General features: G+C 42.2%; 1 protein-coding gene across 3 annotated transcripts in view; it reads left to right on the top strand.

The window, feature by feature from the left end:
* The window catches only part of OSBPL5 (oxysterol binding protein like 5), a 146,181-nt gene that overhangs the window by 107,083 nt on the left and 19,264 nt on the right, over positions 1 to 19,834 (top strand). For all 3 annotated transcript variants that reach the window (XM_050897134.1, XM_050897135.1, XM_050897136.1), the window contains 3 exons: positions 246 to 330; positions 11,209 to 11,380; positions 16,588 to 16,807. In XM_050897134.1, coding sequence (XP_050753091.1) covers positions 246 to 330; positions 11,209 to 11,380; positions 16,588 to 16,807 — 477 coding nt within the window. The remainder of the gene's footprint in view (positions 1 to 245; positions 331 to 11,208; positions 11,381 to 16,587; positions 16,808 to 19,834) is intronic.

Consider the following 19,834-nt stretch of genomic DNA (forward strand, 5'->3'; position numbering starts at 1 on the left):
AAACAGAGTAGGTTTTGGGCTGAGCATAGGTTAGACCAAGCCCCATTTACGTCAGAGCTTGTTACTGCTTTGGAGCTGCAGCAGCAATATTGTGGTTACTAATGAGTCTCTCTAAATTACTCCATCTGCTCCTTCCTTCTTTCCTATCACAAACGTACACACTCTGCCCAGGAAGGGTAGAAAGACGTTGAACGGTCCATTGCATCTTCTGTGCCTTAAGTCTTTTTGTCTGTGTGCGTTTCCAGGGCCCAAAGGGAGAAAATGTTGGTTCGATCACTCAGCCCCTTCCTAGCAGCTACTTGATTTTCAGAGCAGCCTCCGAATCAGATGGTAAGTTTTGGTCTTCATTTGCTTTCTCCAGATTGCATACTCTGTGCTAGTTAAGAAAATAGGTTGATGCAAAAAAAATTGGTATGTAAAGGAAAAAATGGCAGTTCACCCAGCTTGAGATGCCGTTCGTTAGCAATGATCAGAATAGGTCAAGCAGACTACAGGCACATTTCATATTCCTGACTGAACAGCCACCTTTCTGGCCATGTGTATGGAAGAAGGACCTAGGTTTGTAGCTGGGCAAAAACACTAAGTATATACTAAAGGATGAAGGGAGTTGATCCCAAAATTGGATGAGAGGGGCTTAACTGTTTCCTCAGTTCAGCAGGGACTTTAGTGGGTTATCTGCCTACGTCTTACACTAGGTAGGGATCTGTTGGAGGAAAATGACATAGTAAGATTGAAGAACTGTTGATAGATGTCTCTCAACCACCAGAATTTTCCTGTACATTTGCTGTACCTTGGTTTACAGTATAGCAGGCCCAGATGCTGGTGACTCCACATGTAAAATACCATTCTGGGAATTCACAAAATTATGGAAGGTAAATTTAGGTCAATATATAACAGGCATGCCGGCTTGCTATGTGAAAATCTCTATAAATGACTTTAGCGAACCTAAAATATCAGTGATTTATAAGTAGATAAGAAGATTAAAAACATGTTTTCATTCCATTTGACCTTCAGACTACTGTAAAATTTTTTTGCCATAGCAAATTAACCCAGGCTGTTCATTTGATGGATATTTTTCACCTACCCCACCAAGGGTGCTCATGTAGCCCATGTACTCCTTTGGGTCTCATCTAGAGTAACTTTGAGGACACAAGGATGTTTTATGGAGCACAGTGGGCTTTGAAAGCAGTGTCCTTCTGGTCCAGTGATTAAATTTTACATATTCCTAAAGGCTGGAAATGGGACAATGCCAAATGCACCTTTGACATGGCACATAGAATAGGAGGAAACCTTCTTTCATTACAGACTTGGCATGCTGTTCTTCCTACTACTGTGCAAAGAGGGCTCTTCATAGTGAGGGATGCCATCTCAACACTGAAAGCTGCTTGCAGATGCCAATGTAGTGAAATGATATGAAAATAAGTGGCACTTGTATAGAGCCATAGAAGCACATCTATTTCTTTGAATATTATACTTTTGTAGCTTAGAGAACAGTACGGCTCTTTTGTGTAAAGGAATACAGGATTCCAACTCAGCTCCAAATATCACCTGTCTAGAAAGGCATAGATTGATACAATAGTCTCTTGGGAAAAAAAAGTACTGTTGGAGTAGAGCTGCTAAATTACAGGCGTTTCAAACCCTGGTTATACAGACAGCCCGCAGAATAGATATACAGAACAGTCCCACAGAGTTCTTAGGCAACCAAATAGCTTCAACAACTGTCTGTCAATCCAGATTTTCTAAACTATTATTTCCTTAGAGCTCCACGTAACTTGTCTTTCCATTAACTTAATTAGAAAATGCGCAAAGGGACCAATGTGGTCATTGTATGTGTTCAAGACAAATTGCTGTCTCATTAAGTACTTCTTTTCTGACATTTCAGCTATCTTCTAAATGAAAACTTTCATTCTGGTGGAAACCTAATGATTAAACCTTAAAGCCAGCCTGGCAAAGAGACCTGTGGCTGAACTTCTTACTCTGTCTTTTTATGACGACTGCCATAGGCCAGTTATGTGGAGTAGAATAGCTTTAGATTTGTTCTAACTAACCTTACCCATAAAGGCTCCCAAGCTGGCAGTAGCTCCCAAGAGATCATCAGAGGTAAGACTTTTCTAGCTGTGATCTCTCTGTCTGGGTCATACACCACATGCTGAAAAAGCACAAAAGGGACCATTTCTGGCACATGAGAATTTTCAATATTTAAATGCCTGTGGGAAGCTTTCTGCCCAGTGAATTATTACATGTCTCTGGTATCATAAGAGCTTAAAATAGTGAGTTACTGGAACGTATTTTTAAAGCCAAGATAATGGCCAAGATTCTTGGGAACCATGCAGAGGCCAGGCAGATCAAAGCAGAATTACTTTAGGATTTAGTATGATTTTCCTTTACTTTGCTGCTTCTCTACAGTAGAGTCTTAAGGTTAGATGGAAAGCTAGTGTGATCAAGGGAAGGAGGAGAAACTGAGGTACTTCTCAATCAAATATTGTAAACGTGTACGGAGACAATAACTAGGGCCTTTGATTAAGGACGAAATAATATATGCTCTTGAACAGCACTAGCAATGCCCTAGAGCCACCAGCACAGGTTTGGAGCACCCACATTATGCCTGGTAGATCCTGAGAGTCTGAGGAGGTAACCGTGACAGCCAGCGTGAAGTGAAGCTTTGGGAACTGTCCATTTAGCAGCGGACTTCACAAAAAAATTTTATATAGTATTGCACCAGAAATACTAGCATGAAAAATGGTGTAATTTTCAGCTGAATCAAAGTATTTGACTTCACAGCTGAGGTCAGTGAGCTGTGAGAAGCGGCTGTACCTTGTGCAGGAACGGAAGGATGTGAATCTGCAGACAAGAGGGAAGAACAGCTCGTATGCTCAGGCTAGCCTCCCTCCCAAACACAAGAGCTGTCCTGGCATGGCGACTGTGCTATGCTTCTATTGTTTGTTAGTTAGCCTTCGTGGGGGCAGTTTGGGGGTATCCGCTCCATTGAGCAGTGGAGACATGCTCACAAATGGCCAAACACATGGGTGTCACACTTGGAGATGAGTGACTTGGAAACAGTATTAATGTCAGTAAGTGGTGTAAAACATATGCAGCCAAGGACACAAGGAATAGAAGCTGTTACATTTAAAGAAATCTGTATAAACTGCAGCAAATTAAGGCTTGTACTTCGCAATTAATACAATTTCATTTTAAGCCCAGAAGACACTACTGAAATGGTTGTAGACTGTTATATAGCTTTACCTGTTGTAAAGAGGCATCTCCAAGAAGGTGTACCTGAGTTAGTTTGTTTCATTTCTTTAATGCATTGGACAAACATAGAGGATGCAGTTATGGTCAAGAGAGATGGGAGATTAAGATAAAATGAGCTAAGCTAGCTGACACAAATGGGGCAGGTGGAGTCTGTTCCCTTGTGTAATGTTAGCATATATTTGTAGTATGTTCGCATCTCCTCCATAGATGCAATGTTGTGTGAATCTACAGTATCTCTGAGGAGGTGTCCTGACCACATTCTTCTTAACACAGTCTCCCATGTTAGTAGTGGAAAATGAACCACAGAGCATTTGGCAAATTTAACAGTAATTCATGGAGGCCTCTGACTTGCTGGGGAATATTGAGTTGCAACATATGTTAGATGTACAGTTCTGCTATCCAAGCAACTATATCATGAGCAGCAGCTACATGGCCTACTTTTTCTCTCAGCATTTCAGAATCCCTTTTTTCCCCTCTGCCGTACCATCTGTGACAGACTGTTGGTAGGATTTAAGGTCCTGACTTCTGGACAGCCTGCAGAACCACCGCCAAGCTACAGTAGATTTCACATTCACAGACCACAGCAGCAGTCTGCTTTGTGATGTGTTTTAAAGACATCTGGAAGGTCATGTTAGCCTACAGGACTCAACCTGTACAAACACAGAGTCTTTCTTTCTTACCAGTTTCAGAAAAGAAAATTGCTTTTTCCAAACTAGTGACTGTGTATCCATTTCAGATTTATGCTGATGAGTGGCTTAGAATTAGTAGTTTAAACCTGTCATGAGCTTCCTGCCGAGACCATTCTGGCGGTGCCCCTGAGATCTCCAAACCGGTGCCCCAGTCCTCCTAGGCATTTTGAGTCACCTGCTTAAATCTCATAGTGCGGATCTCCACCTTGCCACGGGCACTGCCACCAAAGGGGTTACTAGGGGGATTCAAAGTGGCAGATTACGAGGATTAAAGGCTTAACAATGGAATTGTAAACCACACTTACATTGTGTTCCTTATGTCTGTCTTCTCCTTCAGGCATGCTTTGGGTAGTCTCCATTGCCTGATGTGGATGGAGTTGTGTGGAAATCCTGATGGTCTGGCTTACAGTGTTGTTTCTTTGCTAGGCATCTGGCCCTTCCCTGAAAATTGATGCTTTAATTGGGGAGGAAATTAGATTATTGAAATAAGGGTCACGCACAGAAGCAATGAACCAGGAGGAAGATTGCAATTTGAAACCAAGCTCACAATGAAATATATCACTGGATCATGGCAGTACTGGAAAAAATAGAAGTTACCTTCTTGGGTTTCTGTCTGCCCTTCATATTCCTTAGACCTTTCACAGCAGTTTAAAATCCAGGCATTTGCAACCAGACTTCATTTAGCTCAGTGCATGAATTGCACCTGCAGCTAATTGAGAGATCACGTCCTTGCATCTTGACAGCCAAAGTGTAGAAATCATGCACACAGGCACCCGAGTGGCGCAGCAAAATAAGCAGTCAGCTGAATACGATGACCTTAATGTTCACTGACTGAACCAAATCAACCTCTTCCTCATCATTTGTGATTTGTGTGCACTTAAGCAAGAATTCATCGTTTCCAGGTGACAGTCTACTTCAGGTTGATTTTTAAAAGCATCTATCTTGTAAGTGTGAGGCACGAGGCCAAAAGCTGGATGACTTTAATAATTCAAGAAGAGTTATATTCCCTTAGTGATGCCTCTCTAGAGGAATGGATGGTTACTAGGTGTGAGGCTTTTGAAGTCTTAATTGGCAAGAGATTCATCCCAGCCATTCTGTAGCTACAGGAATGCAATGGAAAAAAAGTATAGTCCCAGACTGAGATTTTGGTGTGCAACAATGATTCCATCTCGAGCAGATTTTTGTTATTGGTGAGTGCTGAGAGAACATTGGCTAGCTCCTCTGTGATCAGCTGTTGCAAAATGTGGCAGATAGACTTGGCACGTCAAATTATGAGTTGTTCTAGGTGAATGATGATGACTGTAAAGAATTTCAAAGGTGAATAGCGTAGTGTTTTCAATACTGCCTGGGTTTTTTTCTGTAGGATATTGTTGTAATTTGAGATCTGTTCGAAGACTAGGACAGACTCAAGCTATTCCTTGAACTGAGCCTTGGTTAGCAGCATAAGCAACCTTCGGTTGTTTTGTTTTTTTTTTTTTCCAAGAGGGAGAAGAAATGTTTTTTGTCACTTGGTTTTAGTAGTTCTTTCTGTCTGTGAAAAAAAGAGTTGGTGCGAGTGCATGCCTGCTCCTGTTCAGCCTTGCAGCCTCCAGGTTTCCACATGGTGCCAGCAGTGCCCTGCAGACCTGGGAAGCATCCTGCAAGAACCTGTAGTGATTCCCATTTGCACAGCTGTACTGCAGGAGTCATCTCAAAGGACCACAAGGTGCTTTTCCAGCGTGCTGAGCCAAAAGGCCTGAAGAAAGCATATGGAAGGTTTCAAAACATATGTGGGAAGCATGTTCAGCTTTGTTTTTGCTAAGTCAAGGCAACACACATCCTTTATTAGCTTTTTTTTCCCCAAACCTTTCAAGAGGGAAGGAACTTTGGAACCTAGCTGTGTTTAACTGATTTTTCAAGGAGTTTCCTTTTTCAAATTGTCGCTGATGACTGTCGTCATTTTACTGTAAACACATATAACAAAGAAAAAGCGTTACAGGCCTACTCAGGGGAGACACCTCTGTTTTGTTTTTTTTTTGCAGTGAGCACAGCTGAGTGATGTGCAGATGTGTCCCTCTGACATCCCACTTTCCCGGGACATCTGTCACATGCCAAATGGTGTGATCATCATTTGCTAAAGTGATGTAGGGAATGGATATTGAAACCAATGATCAGTGCAAGGAGAGAGGCTGCTACAAAAGAGAGCAGGAACCCAAGCTGGCACTAGCACTCTGGTGGGACATCCACTTCTGGCGCTTTAGGAACAGCCTTGTCAAAGAGTCTCACTCTTTCCCCCTTGTTCCTGGAGGGAGCCAAAGGTGGCTGAGCAACCCACCCACCTGACCAGTTCAGGTGCCGAAAGATGCATGATGTGAAATGTCCTCCTTGTGCTGGCTGTCAGTATGAATGATCTAGCTGGATTTGACTTTGCACATCAGAGTTGGGGATCTTCTCTGGGTGAGGTGTCATTTCTCCCTGTTATTATCCTCACTGAGAACTCTGTTAGCTTGGATGAAAGATTTCTGTTGCTGAATTTTGTAAACCCTTCTATGTGGCTTGTGAGATATATGGGAGCGTTATGCGTAGATGGACTATTTTACTCTCTCCCTCTTTCATCCTTCCCCCTCCACAGCCCAGGTAAGAGCCAGAGCTTACTCTGTGGGCTGCCCCTTGGAAGTCAGTGACAAAATACTAAATACAATGAAGAAAGGGTCAAGCTCAGAAATAACATTTGAAAGGGAATACTTAGTTCACAGCTCCCAAGCAGAAGGAGGTAATGCAGGTGTTTTTGAGACAACATGATCTCTGCAGAAATTGTCCAAAAGTAATCATTGCGGTGGATAGAGTAATATATCATTTGATATAAAAAGAGCTTAAAAGTCTATGGGGAGATTCTGCCGTAGGCTGACAATATGCTCTTGGGTTTTCCTTCAGAATTTAAACATATGCTTGTCTTAAGTCACACTTTGTGGAAAATTATAACTGATAATTCATTGCAGTGTTTTACATTGCAGCTTTAAAAACCTCAAACCTTCTAAAAGAATACCATTGTAACTCCTTCGCAGCTCTTTTTTGCTTCCTTTATATGCATCATATTGGGCTGCCATTCCTCTCTGAAGGAACCCACATTTTACGTCCTTCTCTGATCTAATTACCTTGCATACAAAAAAACCCAACTTGAGTCAACCACTCAAAATTAGAAAATGTGAGAATTAAGGTGTCATGGTTTAACCCCAGCCAGCAACTAAGCACCACACAGCCGCTTGCTCACTCCCCCCACAGCAGGATAGGGGAGAGAATCAGAAGAGTAAAAGTGAGAAAACTCGTGGGGTGAGATACAGACAGTTTAATAGGTAAAGCAAAAGCCGTGCGCACAAGCAAAGCAAAACAAGGAATTCATTCACTGCTTCCCCTCAGCAGGCAGGTGTTCAGCCATCTCCAGGAAAGCAGGGCTCCATCATGCGTAATGGTTACTTGGGAAGACAAACACCATCACTCCAAATGTCTTCCTGCCTCCTTCTTCTTCCCCCAGCTTTATATGCTGAGCATGATGTCATATGGTATGGGATATCCCTTTGGTCAGTTGGGGTCAGCTGTCCCAGCTGTGTCCCCTCCCAGCTTCTTGTGCACCCCCAGCCTCCTCGCTGGTGGGGTGGTGTGAGAAGCAGAAAAGGCCTTGACTCTGCGTAAGCACTGCTCAGCAGTAACTAAAACATCCCTGTTTTATCAACACTTTGCAGCACAAATCCAAAACATAGCCCCATAGTAGCTACCATGAAGAAAATTAACTCTGTCCCAGCCAAAACCAGCACATAAGGTAACCATGAAGCCTTCATGCAGACTACCGTGGCTATAGATGACAGCCTTTAATTATGTGACCACATACTTTTTTCCCCTTCTGCAATCCCTGAGGGAGTGAGTAGACTTGTCAGGTAAGCAATTAAGTAATCCAAATGCTAGCATTTTTGTATCATTTTCACAATAAAGAAGAATATTACTCAATAGCAAGATCACTCATGTAAAAACATTTCATGTAGGCCTTTGGCAAGGAAACAGGTTTATCTTGTGTGCAATCTCTGAAATTGAGAGGGTATAATTTTACAGTGTTATGCTGCAATTAACACACCGTTGACTTGCAGAGAATGTAACCTTTTCATTTGCAGAGGAAATCCCATATTTTACGTCTGGTTTTGTGGCATATATTTGTTTGGATTCACAGCACCACCTGATGGCTGAAGGCCCATTTCTTAGCTTGGGGATGCTGTACATCCCTTGAATTCAATTTCTGTTAGGAATGAAAACAAGGGCATACACTGATGTCATTTCTACGTTCTGCGAGGCACAAGTAATGCTGACTGCTAATGCACAGTGAGTTCCTCTAAAGCTTTGTGTCTCTACCTTGGAATATTAATTTTTTTTTTTTTTTTTTTTTTTTTTAAATTTAGGCTCCTTGAATAAGGTTTCAAAAAAGATTCAAGTTACTCATAACCCCTTCCAGGGAGTTATCTAAAGAGATAAAAAACCTAGATATGTTACTGTCCTGGTTTCGGCTGGGACAGAGTTAACTTTCTTTTTAGTAGCTGGTACAGTGCTGTGTTTTGGATTTAGTGTGAGAATGATGTTGATAACACTCTGATGTTTTAGTTGTTGCTAAGTAGCGCTTATCTTAAGCCAAGGACTTTTCAGCTTCCTGTGCTCTGCCAGCAAGCAGGTGTGCAAGGAGCTGGGAGGGAGCACAGCCGGGGCAGCTGACCTGACGTAGAAGTTTCCTCTGGTAACGTGGTGGACCCCAAAGGTTTGACCAAGCCTGTAAACTCATGTTAGTACCAGTGAATACCTGTGGCAGTGGTGGTGCGGGGGTAAGAGAGCTGCCTGTGGGGTTGCAGCCAGCATGGCCTGCTCTGCCTACGGCCCCAGGGAGGGCTGGGCTGCAGGGGCACAGTAAGGAAGATGGCTAAGGGAGACTTTGGGGTCACCCTTGCCGCCCTTGTTAGAAAGCGTGAACATAGCCAGTGCATTGCTGTAGCTGTCATAAGATAATGTCTGTACTTGAGTGCTGCAGGGTGCTGAGGAACTGACCTCCATTACTGCTCCAAAGTGCTCATGCTGCTACAAATCAAGCTACCTGTCAAAGCACCTGATTTTACAAGCCCATTGAATATAAAAATATCTTGACATATGCAGCATTTCCAAATGTCAAATCCTGCAGTCCTCACTCTGCAGAACTGGAAAAGAAAAGCAAAGGTAAAGAGAGAGGAAAGTCAAAGGAGGTGAACCTAAGCAGGGGTGTGCTCCCTTGTATGGATGGAATAGCCTGACACAGATTTTCATCTTGGTGGGTTTGTGGAAGAGGGAATATGTAGGAGGAAGTGGATTTGTGCTCAGCGCAGCCATTAGCTCTAATGGGTTATCCATGCAAATCCTCCACATGGCGAGAAGGGAATAAACCTCTGCATGTAAAGCCTTAATGCAAGAATATTTGTTAAATACAAAATAGTGTGAAAGCAATTCCAACAGTCTTCAACCTTCCTAATCTTTTATTAACCATTATGTGTGATTCTATTATTAAATCATAAGCTGATGCTGAAGGAATTTATGGGATGAAATTAGAATAAATGACTAGGCTCTGCGGTGTTTGTGGCTCAGTGTTCAAGTGCAATTCTTCAAAATTTTGGGTTTTTTTTCTCTCTTTTATTGGTTGCAGCTTTGTATCAAAGCAAGCACTGAAAGCTACTCAAGTTTATAAACGTTTCTTCATATACATATGATCTGGATTTTTTTTTTAAACTCTTGTTGATCTTCTTATAGAGCCGAATTTTGGTCATATTGAAGTTGATAGGAATTCTGCTGAAGAGAACAGCAGGACCCCAGTGAGATTTATGCATACGCTTGATGCTAAGTGTATGATACAATTGAATGTAATGGAAACATTTCCCAAATGGGACCTAGGAATGAATGTGGTCCCGGGAAAACCTGTTTGTAGCACTTGCCATTGCTAGAGCAAAATCCTTTTGTTTTCTTCACTGCCTCTCAAGCACACTTCTAATTATTGCAAAATATATTCTGAGGAGTGTAATGAAGAGCTCTGTTTTACATGCTTGAAATTAGAGAATAACTCTCTTGATACTTCAATTCTTGAATGTTCAGCCAATTTGCAGGTGTCCTGGCCTCATTAATGACTGCACTACAGAAGCAGGCTATTTTCAGGTGCTTCCAAGAATACAGTGACTCCAGCATTGTGGTGGTTAAACTTTAACACTAACACACAGCTTTGTAGTCTTGTATGGATCATTGCAAAAGGAGCCAAGGGTCAGTTTGGATTCCCGTGCTTTTTATTTGCTGCCTGCCTGTGGGACCGACACAGGCCTTAAGAAAATCCGGTGAGGCTGTGCATAGGAACTGCAGTTTGTCTCGTCTCTGTGCCATACTTACAGTTTCTGGTATTTGCAAAGTAAACCCTTCAGGTAAAGATTTTTTGTGACAAGATAAGAAAAACTGATGCTCCACCCAGGTTATCTGATGGACTAGGCAGGGAGAAGAAATGGAGAAAAGGGAAAAAAATACAGAGACGGAGGAAAAATAAACAGCCTGACAAGCAAATCCCTCTAGTCTTAATCACTCTGGCAAGTATTGATCATCCTGGCTCTGATGGTCCTGGTTCAGAGTGATTCAGAACCTGATCACAGAGTGGTTTAGAGTGGTTCAGAACCTGATCACATCCTGGTTCAGAGTGATTGTTACTGCAGCACTACACCCTGCGTGGGACCCCCGAGCCGGCTTGTAGTTCAGTGATCCCATACTAAGCAGAGACCTCTCCTCTGCAGCGCAGTGCCTCAGTATCTCCCTGCCATTGGGTAGTGTGTGTGTTGGGGATGCCAAATGCTGAACGTGTTTTCAGGGTGTATTACTTGCAGACATGAGCTGCTAGGTGGTTTGAAAGCACCATACCTGTACACATTCCCTGCATCTTGGACAAAATCAGAAAGGGGCAAAAGGGGATGTGAACAGGTTGTGGGAGATCAGAGGAAGAGATGCTATTAGGGAAGGGGGACTTGGGGTGAGGTTCCCACTGTATTACCCCTGCAGATGTATCACTCGTGCAGCCACTAAAACACACCATTTTTGGCAAGATAACCTAGGGATTATGTGTATGAAAAATAGATTATTGTACACAGTGACTTCCTGAATTATAATGAACTTTACTCCCAAGCAAGAAGCTTTTGAGAAGCAATGCGTGAATTGTCTTATTTACTCTCCTGTGCTTAAGTAATCCCTTTTGTTTTCACAGGCCGATGCTGGCTAGATGCTTTGGAACTTGCCCTGCGTTGCTCCAGCCTCTTCCGGCTCAGTGCCTCCAAGCAGGGAAAGGATGGAGAAATGAACTGCTCGAGCGATTCTGCACATGCGGGGCTCAACCACCTCTTGCACACAAGCACTATCTCAGACCAGGAGTTCTTCCAGTAAGATGGGGCTATCACTTCTTAATGCACAGAGAGGCGTTGCATGGCTCACACTTGGTCATTCTTTTAACTTTAGTATAATCCAGCCAGAGTTCACTAAGGAAACCTGTTTAAAAACCAGCCTGTATGTTCTTCTGCTGCATCCATCACTAATATATGGGTTTGGTGCATATGAGGTTTGTTGTCACCTAATGCTTGATCACACAGACTGGGGGGAATCTCAGCTGTGTTCATGTGTACATAAACAATTTTCCTCTGTCCCCTGCTTGGGCCAAAATGCTGTCTGGAGATGCTGGTGTGAAAAATGGCTTGCCTGAGTAAAGATTGCAGAATCTAGCTACTAGAGTAGATCTGTAGTTACACAGACACAATCACTAACAATGTCTGTCTGTTGGCTAGCACGTACGGCTCTGAGTCTGATATATTTTTTAATAATGTGTTCTCTTTTCTAATAATACTGTGTCATAGTCAGCAGAGTGCACACACTGCATCCTTAGTTTTATAATTACTTTCTCTCTCTACAGGGGTTTTGAGTGGTTTCCAATTTCTTCCTTGATGCATCAGATAAATTTTTACATAAGGGAAAAAAGTCCCAACAGCTTTCTTTCTGTTCATATTCCTAATATTACTGCAGCATTTTGGAACAACTCACATCAAAGCTCTGTAAGCATTAAAAAACCCCAGGCCTTATCTGTTGCTTATAGCTAAATAGGCAACTTCAAAAACCCCTCTGGTATAGATACTTGGCCCTTGGAATGGGAACTGGGAGATATAGTGTCTATTTCTAGTTCTGCTGATACGAATTTGACTCTTAGGACTCACAGCAATGTACTATTGGTTACACAGTTTTTAGGGTAGCAATTCTTGCAGTCTGCAAAGATGATGCCTTGCACAGTGGGACCTCACCTTTAAGTGGTTTTCTTAGGCTCTGTTGTAACAACAGCAGGGATCTGAGTCCTCTTCAGAGTCTCAAGGTGTCTCTGGTCCCATGGGACCAAAGGGATGGCAGCATTTTGGTCTGCCCTTTGCTCTGAAAAGCTCTGGTATTCCCAGCATGTGTTCTCCAGTCCTGCTGGGTTTTTTTTTTTAGCTAGAGGTTGAAGAAGAGCTTTACTGAAGAGCAATGGGAGAAGAGAAGGAAATCTGATGTGTTACCAGGGCATGTACCCTAGTACTTGTGCAAATACTTCTATTGTTCTTGGGCTTCTTCCATAATACTTTCTAATTTCTTTCTGCCTAGGAGAGAGTCTCTTAGGACTGTGCTCACTGTGATAATGAATCCAGGAATGCAGTGAACTTGTTTTTCAGCTAATGGATGTGTGTACAGAATTCTGATATTAAAATGGAGCCTGTGGCACTGAGAACATTCAGGCAGACCCATGGCTACTGTAAGGAAGTGCAGAAGATAGAGTTAAAACTGTATTAAAGTATTTCTTCAAAATACGATGCGTAAATGACACTTAAATGATGCCTCTGTTTCACCTCCTAGTTGTTCAGCATTAAAAGCCCTCTTGAATTATGGGGCTCAGCAGTCGCACATGTGGCAGAGTTTTCAGCAGGACAGAGTACCCACAATTGGAACCAGATTTTTCTGGCAGGCTCAGATTTTAGCTGAGTCTGGTTCAAGCTGGGTGTTCAGTGTCTGATCATCTGGACAATACACTCTCCTTTCTGAGTCCTAGCAGTGGTTTTAATGGGTACCTAGACTATCCCCAGTGCTTAAAGCCCAGGGGAGTTTGATGGTTGCAGGACAGGGGGACGACTTGCTATCATCCCTGGAGGAATAAAGAACATTTAAACAAGAGAGAATGCAAAGCCAAAACTGTGCAAGTGCTGAGCAAAGGGGTTTTGGTTTGCCACTGACAGTGGCTTCCTCATAGGGATTCAATCATTCTAATTAAATGCCTTCCCTACAGGGAATCTTACCAATTAAATTGGCACGCTGTTGTTAGGGGGCCAGTTAATTACATTTAACTCTATCTTCAAATTAGCCAAACTACTCTGTCAAGAAAAGAAAAAGAAAAGGGAGATGATGGATATTATAGGGAGAACAAAACCCAAGGGAGTTGGCAAAGGTGAATCTTCGGTTGAGCCAAAGTTGTATTTGTCTGCTGGCTGCTTTGCTCCTTTCCTGCTGGGAAAGCAGTCATGATTATACAGTGATTTCAAAATCCATGTCTTTAGTAGCATATAAAAATGAGAGGGAGAGAACTGTGCAAGTGTATCAAAGGCTAAAGTACTCTGTAAATCTGTGATTTTAGACAAGAAGCCTTTAGGGCACCAGGCACTCTTCTTTTTAATGTGAAGTTGTATTTCTTGTGGCTTCCATGTCTTATCTCCAGCAATCCCAGGAATCTGGCTGGTTTACTTGTTTGACAAGAGCCAAAGGTTTTTTTTGCTTTGTGTAGAAGAGCGGTATCAAACCCAAAGAAGTCCTGGTCACTGACTGAAGTTTCCAGGAATGCCCCTAGAGAATAAAGCACTGGTGTAAGACAGCTCCAATATGCTGAAACAGTAAATTAGCCGTGAAAAATGCCAAGTTCTTCATGTTCATGATGGAAATCCAGTGTTGACTTTTAGCATAGTCGTTCCCGCCCAGCTTTTAAAGCCTGGTCCAAATCCCACTGGAAGCCCCTGGGAAGTCTTTACATTGATTTTAGTTCAAGCTCATGGCATGGCTTTTGTTTTTAGCATATCATACGTATTCAGTGATGATTCTGTTTGGAGGAATAGAAGAGCCTGGCTCCACTTCAGCATCTCAAATTTGTTCCTAAGAATGAGGAGCATCTGTTTTCCCTTTGGTTCCCCAGAGCAGCTCCTTGGCTCTGGATGTGTTAAGTCTTGCCTTGTTTGTGGCTGGTGGGTAATCAGTGCACAGTTGAGTGGGATTTCATATGAATTTAATTCCCTCTTGGACTAAATCTGAAATCCTTAAAAAATAATGAGGGAGAGCAGAGGAAACTAAGAAAAGAGTCATTGGCTCCACTGAAACTTCAAATATTTCCCAAATGTGAGGCAGGTGACACTGAAAAACATTTGCTCTTCCTACAAATGTGAAATAGAAACAAGTGCTACTTCTCAGCCATGAACCATAAGCCTTATAATGAACTGTTTTTTCAAGCATTCTTACCCCATGGAGAAAACTTTCACTAAGTAAGGGAGCATAGCAACCAGAGACAAATACTCACATATTTAGCTGATCATTGAAAAATTAAGAAATAAATTAGGTATTTAAATGATCAGCAACTAATAACGAATAACTTCCTGGACCTGCCATCCAGGAAGTGTTTGTGCTGAGGAATCATGAGATAATCTCTCTAGACAGCAATCTCCTCACCTTTTTCGTCCTTTATTATCTTAAACTCATGCATGTGCTATACTCTATGTTTCCAGTGTATTTGGTTATCAGTCATTACACTTGCTGGTTGCTAGCTAAAAAAAAGAAGTAACATCCTGGCACTAGAACGATGAAGACACGTAATGTCTAATAGCAGATTATTAGTGCTGGAGTATAGTGGTCATTGACTCTCTGATTTATGATCTTAGTTTTATTTTAGAGTAAAACTGTAAATTAAAAAACCTTGTAGTTATATATATACACACATAGACATATGCATACATACATATATACACAAATGGCGTTAAAAGAAAGATTTTCTAAAGGCACAGAAAGCTGTAGACAACACTTTCAAAAGAACTCTAGAAACTGAGCTTCTCCAGAAACTGAGCTGTGACTGTCACAATGTGGCTTGCTTGGCGTGTTAAAAATCATTAGCTTATTTCAGTGCATAGTTGGAAGTTGAGATCTTCTGAAAAGCTGATGCCAGTTCTGTGTTCTGACTCTTCTGTTGTTTTTTTTAATCTGGCTCTAACTAGCAATGCCTAATTATCTTTAAAAAAAACAAAAACAAAAGAGGGAGAACAAGAGATGGGAACTTTCAGCATTAATCTGTAATCAAAATTGGAACATGCCCAGAATGGCCTGCGAAAAGGCCCATCATGGAGAAACTTCAAGCTTGACAGAACATTCACATGTACGGAGGAGAGAAACCTTGCTTTGAGAAGGAGGTGGACTACAGGAAGTAACAAAACTCTTCAAGATCCAGGGCCTGTTTAGATCCTCTGAAACTCCTTGTATAGCTGGAAATCTTTTCTTATTGCTCTATCCAAGAGCAATTTTGCATGAGGACTTGGGTAAGAAATTTTCAGAGGAAGGTCAAGCTGAGAAGGTTAGCACCTGAGAGCTAGGCTAGGCCCCGAAAGAGGTGATGAGTGTGCAAAGACATGTATGAATAGGGAAAACGGAAGCCCATACTAAATATCACTTGAAAAAATGGGCATTTAGTGAATACTTTTCTGCATCTGACCTCTGGCCCATCTAATCATGTTTGCCGTCTGTCGTATGAACTGCATCTGCTTTTTCAAATGGAGACGCTATAGGCTACTTGAGAGAGCATTTTTGGCTTTCTCCTCATTCTCTAAAGCCTGGATCACTGATCGTGAAGCTTGCTACACCTTGCATGCTTTCCCTTGGATGCTGTTATAATCTGGGTATTCTTCTTACATGTAGTTGTCCAGTCCATGCTTTCAGCTGAGTTTTTCCACACAGCATTATCTGGGGGAAGCACACTCCCCAGGTTAGTTTGGGGGGGGGGGGGGGGTGGTGGTGGTGTTTGAAAATACTTGCTTCTATTGATGTTTAAATTTGCCTTTTCTAGTCTAGGGCTGACTTAGGACCACCATCTGTAAAAATAAAGTAGCAGTAATACTGAAAAGAAAATGTATCCCATAATGTTGTATTTTTCCCGTATGCTACAATCCACTGATTTGTTTCTGTAAAGGGAAAAATCTCTCCTGATTGACACTTCGGTTCTCTAATTAGCAATGTACAGTTGTTAGTGTGTGCTCTGTATCCCTCTGGTATGTGGGCTCCCATCCGGAGCCAGCGGCAATTCTGCGTAAGGACGGGTAAGTGGAGCTCTGTGGCAGATTTTGTAAAGTGCAGTTTGGAGGACAGAATTTTGATGGAAAATATCTCACTGTTTCGGTGATAAAAACCATGCTATTCAGGAGATCAATGTCTTATACTCTCCTGGGCTGCACACCCTATTTTGAGTCCTGGGGGGTGTTTTTACTTTATCTAAAAGGCCTTAAGTAATCTGGCTTTGTAAATCAAATTGAAGCAAGTAATGCACTGTGTGTTGCAGTTTGAATGAATCAGCCCTGGAGAACCACCACCATTTGGAAAATGATGCTTTTTCGGACAAGTCGGAGAGAGACAATATAGAAGAGTCAGAGAATGAAACTCATGAGAACAGCCGGAAGACAAATGAAAGTGAGAGCGATCAGTCAGAAATCCATGGAGAGGTCTCTCTGGGAAGGAAAGGGACGACTTACATTGAACAGATCTATGAGGAATTTGGGGAGGTAAAAGAAAAAAAATTATTTTAATCACTACCTGTTTCTGTTGAAATGTCTCTGTTCATAGTATTTGTCATTCACCCTTTTAGATGCATGGCAGTTAAGAACCAGCTTTGCGAGTTCCAGTGTTTTACAGATAAAGCAATGCACAGCTTTCTGCTAAATTATGTTGAATTATCACGTGCTCTAATAATTATGCATTATGAACAGCAGCTCCGCGACTGTGCTTTGGCATGTTTCCAGCATCAGCGATTGCTTTAACCAGTTATTGCATTAAAGAACCGCATAGCGTTGGCACAGTGCTTTGTGGAGCCAGCGGGAGGGGGAATTATTATTCCGGGCATGTGTCCTGGCCAATTAGGATGCTCAGTCCTTGTGTGATACAAAATATGATACTTTCCTTTTTTCATTATGTATGGAACATCCTTTTTGTGTGTCCTAATGGAGCATTTGAGCCACTTGATTCCTAAATGACAGTTTCTTGTAGGAAAGCCATTTCTCATGTCATTTAACAGCAGGAGGATGCATGTCTGTTCCGTATAAAAGCCTTTGTTAGCTGGATGTCACTGTGACACCTCTGAGGAAGGCAGTGCTAGAGAGCTGGGGGAGCTGACTGTGTTGGGTGAGAATCAGGCTGGGCAGGCAGCAGAGGAGCTCTGCTCCAGCACCAGGAGGGCTCTGAGCACTTCTCTTGCCTATTGCTTTGAACAAGGAAGCTGAAGTCTTGTTGGTGCTTCAAACAAAACCACTTTGCTAGAAAGCTGTTTCTTTCTTGTGTGTGTTTGCTGCCATTTCAGATGTCAGGGGTGAGGTGAAAGGCCCTGCTGTAGAAATTGCGCTTGCAAACAGAACTGTTGCCTACAGACACAAAAAAACCCCAACTCCCCTTTTGTGCATCTCTCCCCTCAAATCCCACCCCAGACACACAGCAAATGGTAACTGGGTCCAAACAGGGGATTTTTAATATAGCTGAGGAACTAAGCAACAGCAAAATTAAGGCAAACTTAATTTCTGTCAGCTGCTTATTCTGAAATGACCTTTTGCCACTCGACAAACTTGTCCTAGAAGTATTGGTAGTGCAGGCTGATACTTTGGTGCTTGAATGAGCCTTACAGGCAGCACTGATGTATGTGGGTGTGTGAGAGTGAGAGAGATCTCTGCAGTTTTATATTAAAATTAAAAACTGCATTACAAACCAAATGGAAAGGACTAAATTTCTGCTGCAGAGAGTGACACTTTGTGTAGCGTAAAATAAGGCTACCCATAGTGTGGCTGCTCTGGCAGAGGTAACATCCAGTGGGCTTTCAAAAAGAGTTGCCATGCAGCCTTGGCCATTACGTGTTTTATTAGATTTCTGTTGTTGGCCAAGAGATGGGGCTGTCGTCACCTGAGACACACAGATAGGACTGGTTGAGTCTTATCCCACTGATGACAGTAACATAAGGAAAAATAGGTTGTATGCAATAACATAGTTTGCCATCAGCAATGAGCTGAGATGTATCAAGGTAAACACCTGCCAATTAATAACATTAACTGTCATCTTAAACTGCAACTGCTGCCTTTCAGTCTGTGTGTACAGTTCAGATTTGGCAGGACAAAGGTCACAGATGCCAACCATCACTGTTAAATCTTCAGCTTGGCTTTGAAAGCTCATTTGAAAGGTGTGCACATATGTATGTGCATCTGTATGCGTTTGAAAGGTGCGTGCTTGTGCATCTGACGTTCTAGCTTTGCCTTGTTTGCAGTAGAAATGTGAAGGCAGAGACAGGTGTCAGAAGGACTTTGAGATTGCAAAAGTTGGTCTAGAATATAAAAAAGACACCTTCTCAGTAGGTAGATTGATAACAAAAAAAACTTTTTTTTCCAAGCTTTTAGTTTTAACAAGTTATAAAAAGGGTTATTGAGGGTGACGTACTTTAGGGGAAAGCAAACCAGAAATGACTTGAAGTTGTTCTCATCCTCCTACACCTTCTCCTTCCCTTTTCATCCATCCCTTCTGCAGTGATTCATTCTGAGTAACACTTTGTACAGCAATTTTAACATGGCATTAATTTATATTACCAATACATGCACTCTTGAGAACCTGGATAAATAGTGAAAGTTCTGATAGACCCATATGTATTGTAAGCCCTAGCTGATGCTGTGGTATTACATTCTTTAATGGTTTCCATTTCTTCGTGGAGGTTCAAGCTGTGTATTGCATCAGACTGTCACAAGAAGAATGGTATGATAATGGAAAAGCAATAAAATGAAAAGAGCTTTGTTGTTCCTCAATCTGAAATTCTCCTCAGCCTGCAAGCTGGACTTAGTGTGTTTCTGCACAACTAGTAAAAGGGCTGATTGGGAGCCAAAAAAGTGGTGCTGGGAATGCTCAGGTGGTGAAAATGAGTGTCTAGTGATTTACACCATGTGCAGATCCTGTTGGGATGTGCCATGTGTCCTCTCCCAAACCAAAGTCCATTCCAGAAGTGGATCTGTGCCCTTTTTCTCATAGAAATCTCTTGCGTAAAAATAGTAGAAAGCCTAAGTATTCTCTTTCATTGTTAAATTATGATGCCTACGAAGTGTTAAAGTAACATCCATATTTGAAAATTTAGTTTCATTTTCTCTCTCCAGTGGCTTGAAAGGCCCATTCCCCCATGTTAAACCTGATGTAGCCCCACTGAATGCAGAGGAACTACACAGTTATAGCTGAAACCCCGACATGATCCCCGGCTTTTTTACCGTTACCTGCACTTCTGCTGCAAAGGGCACTGAGCAGCATTGGGAGGTGCTGTAGTTTTTGTGCACGTCGCCTGGCAGTGGGGCCTTTACTGTACTTACACTAGCAGTTTGTCTTATTTTGAACTTGGAGGACTGCTTCCATTCTTTGTTGATTACTCGTTTATCTCCTAAATTTTTCTACACATATAATAGTAAATCTTACAGTCTCTCATTTGCTGAGAATGGGACTGAGACGAGCTTCTTGTGTGCATCCCACCAGGCCACAGTGATGCTGTAACAGCCTTGGGCATGTCCACGCCTCCTGAGGGA

This window comes from Gymnogyps californianus, chromosome 5 (assembly GCF_018139145.2).
Source record: "Gymnogyps californianus isolate 813 chromosome 5, ASM1813914v2, whole genome shotgun sequence".
Classification (NCBI taxonomy): Eukaryota; Metazoa; Chordata; class Aves; order Accipitriformes; family Cathartidae; genus Gymnogyps; species Gymnogyps californianus.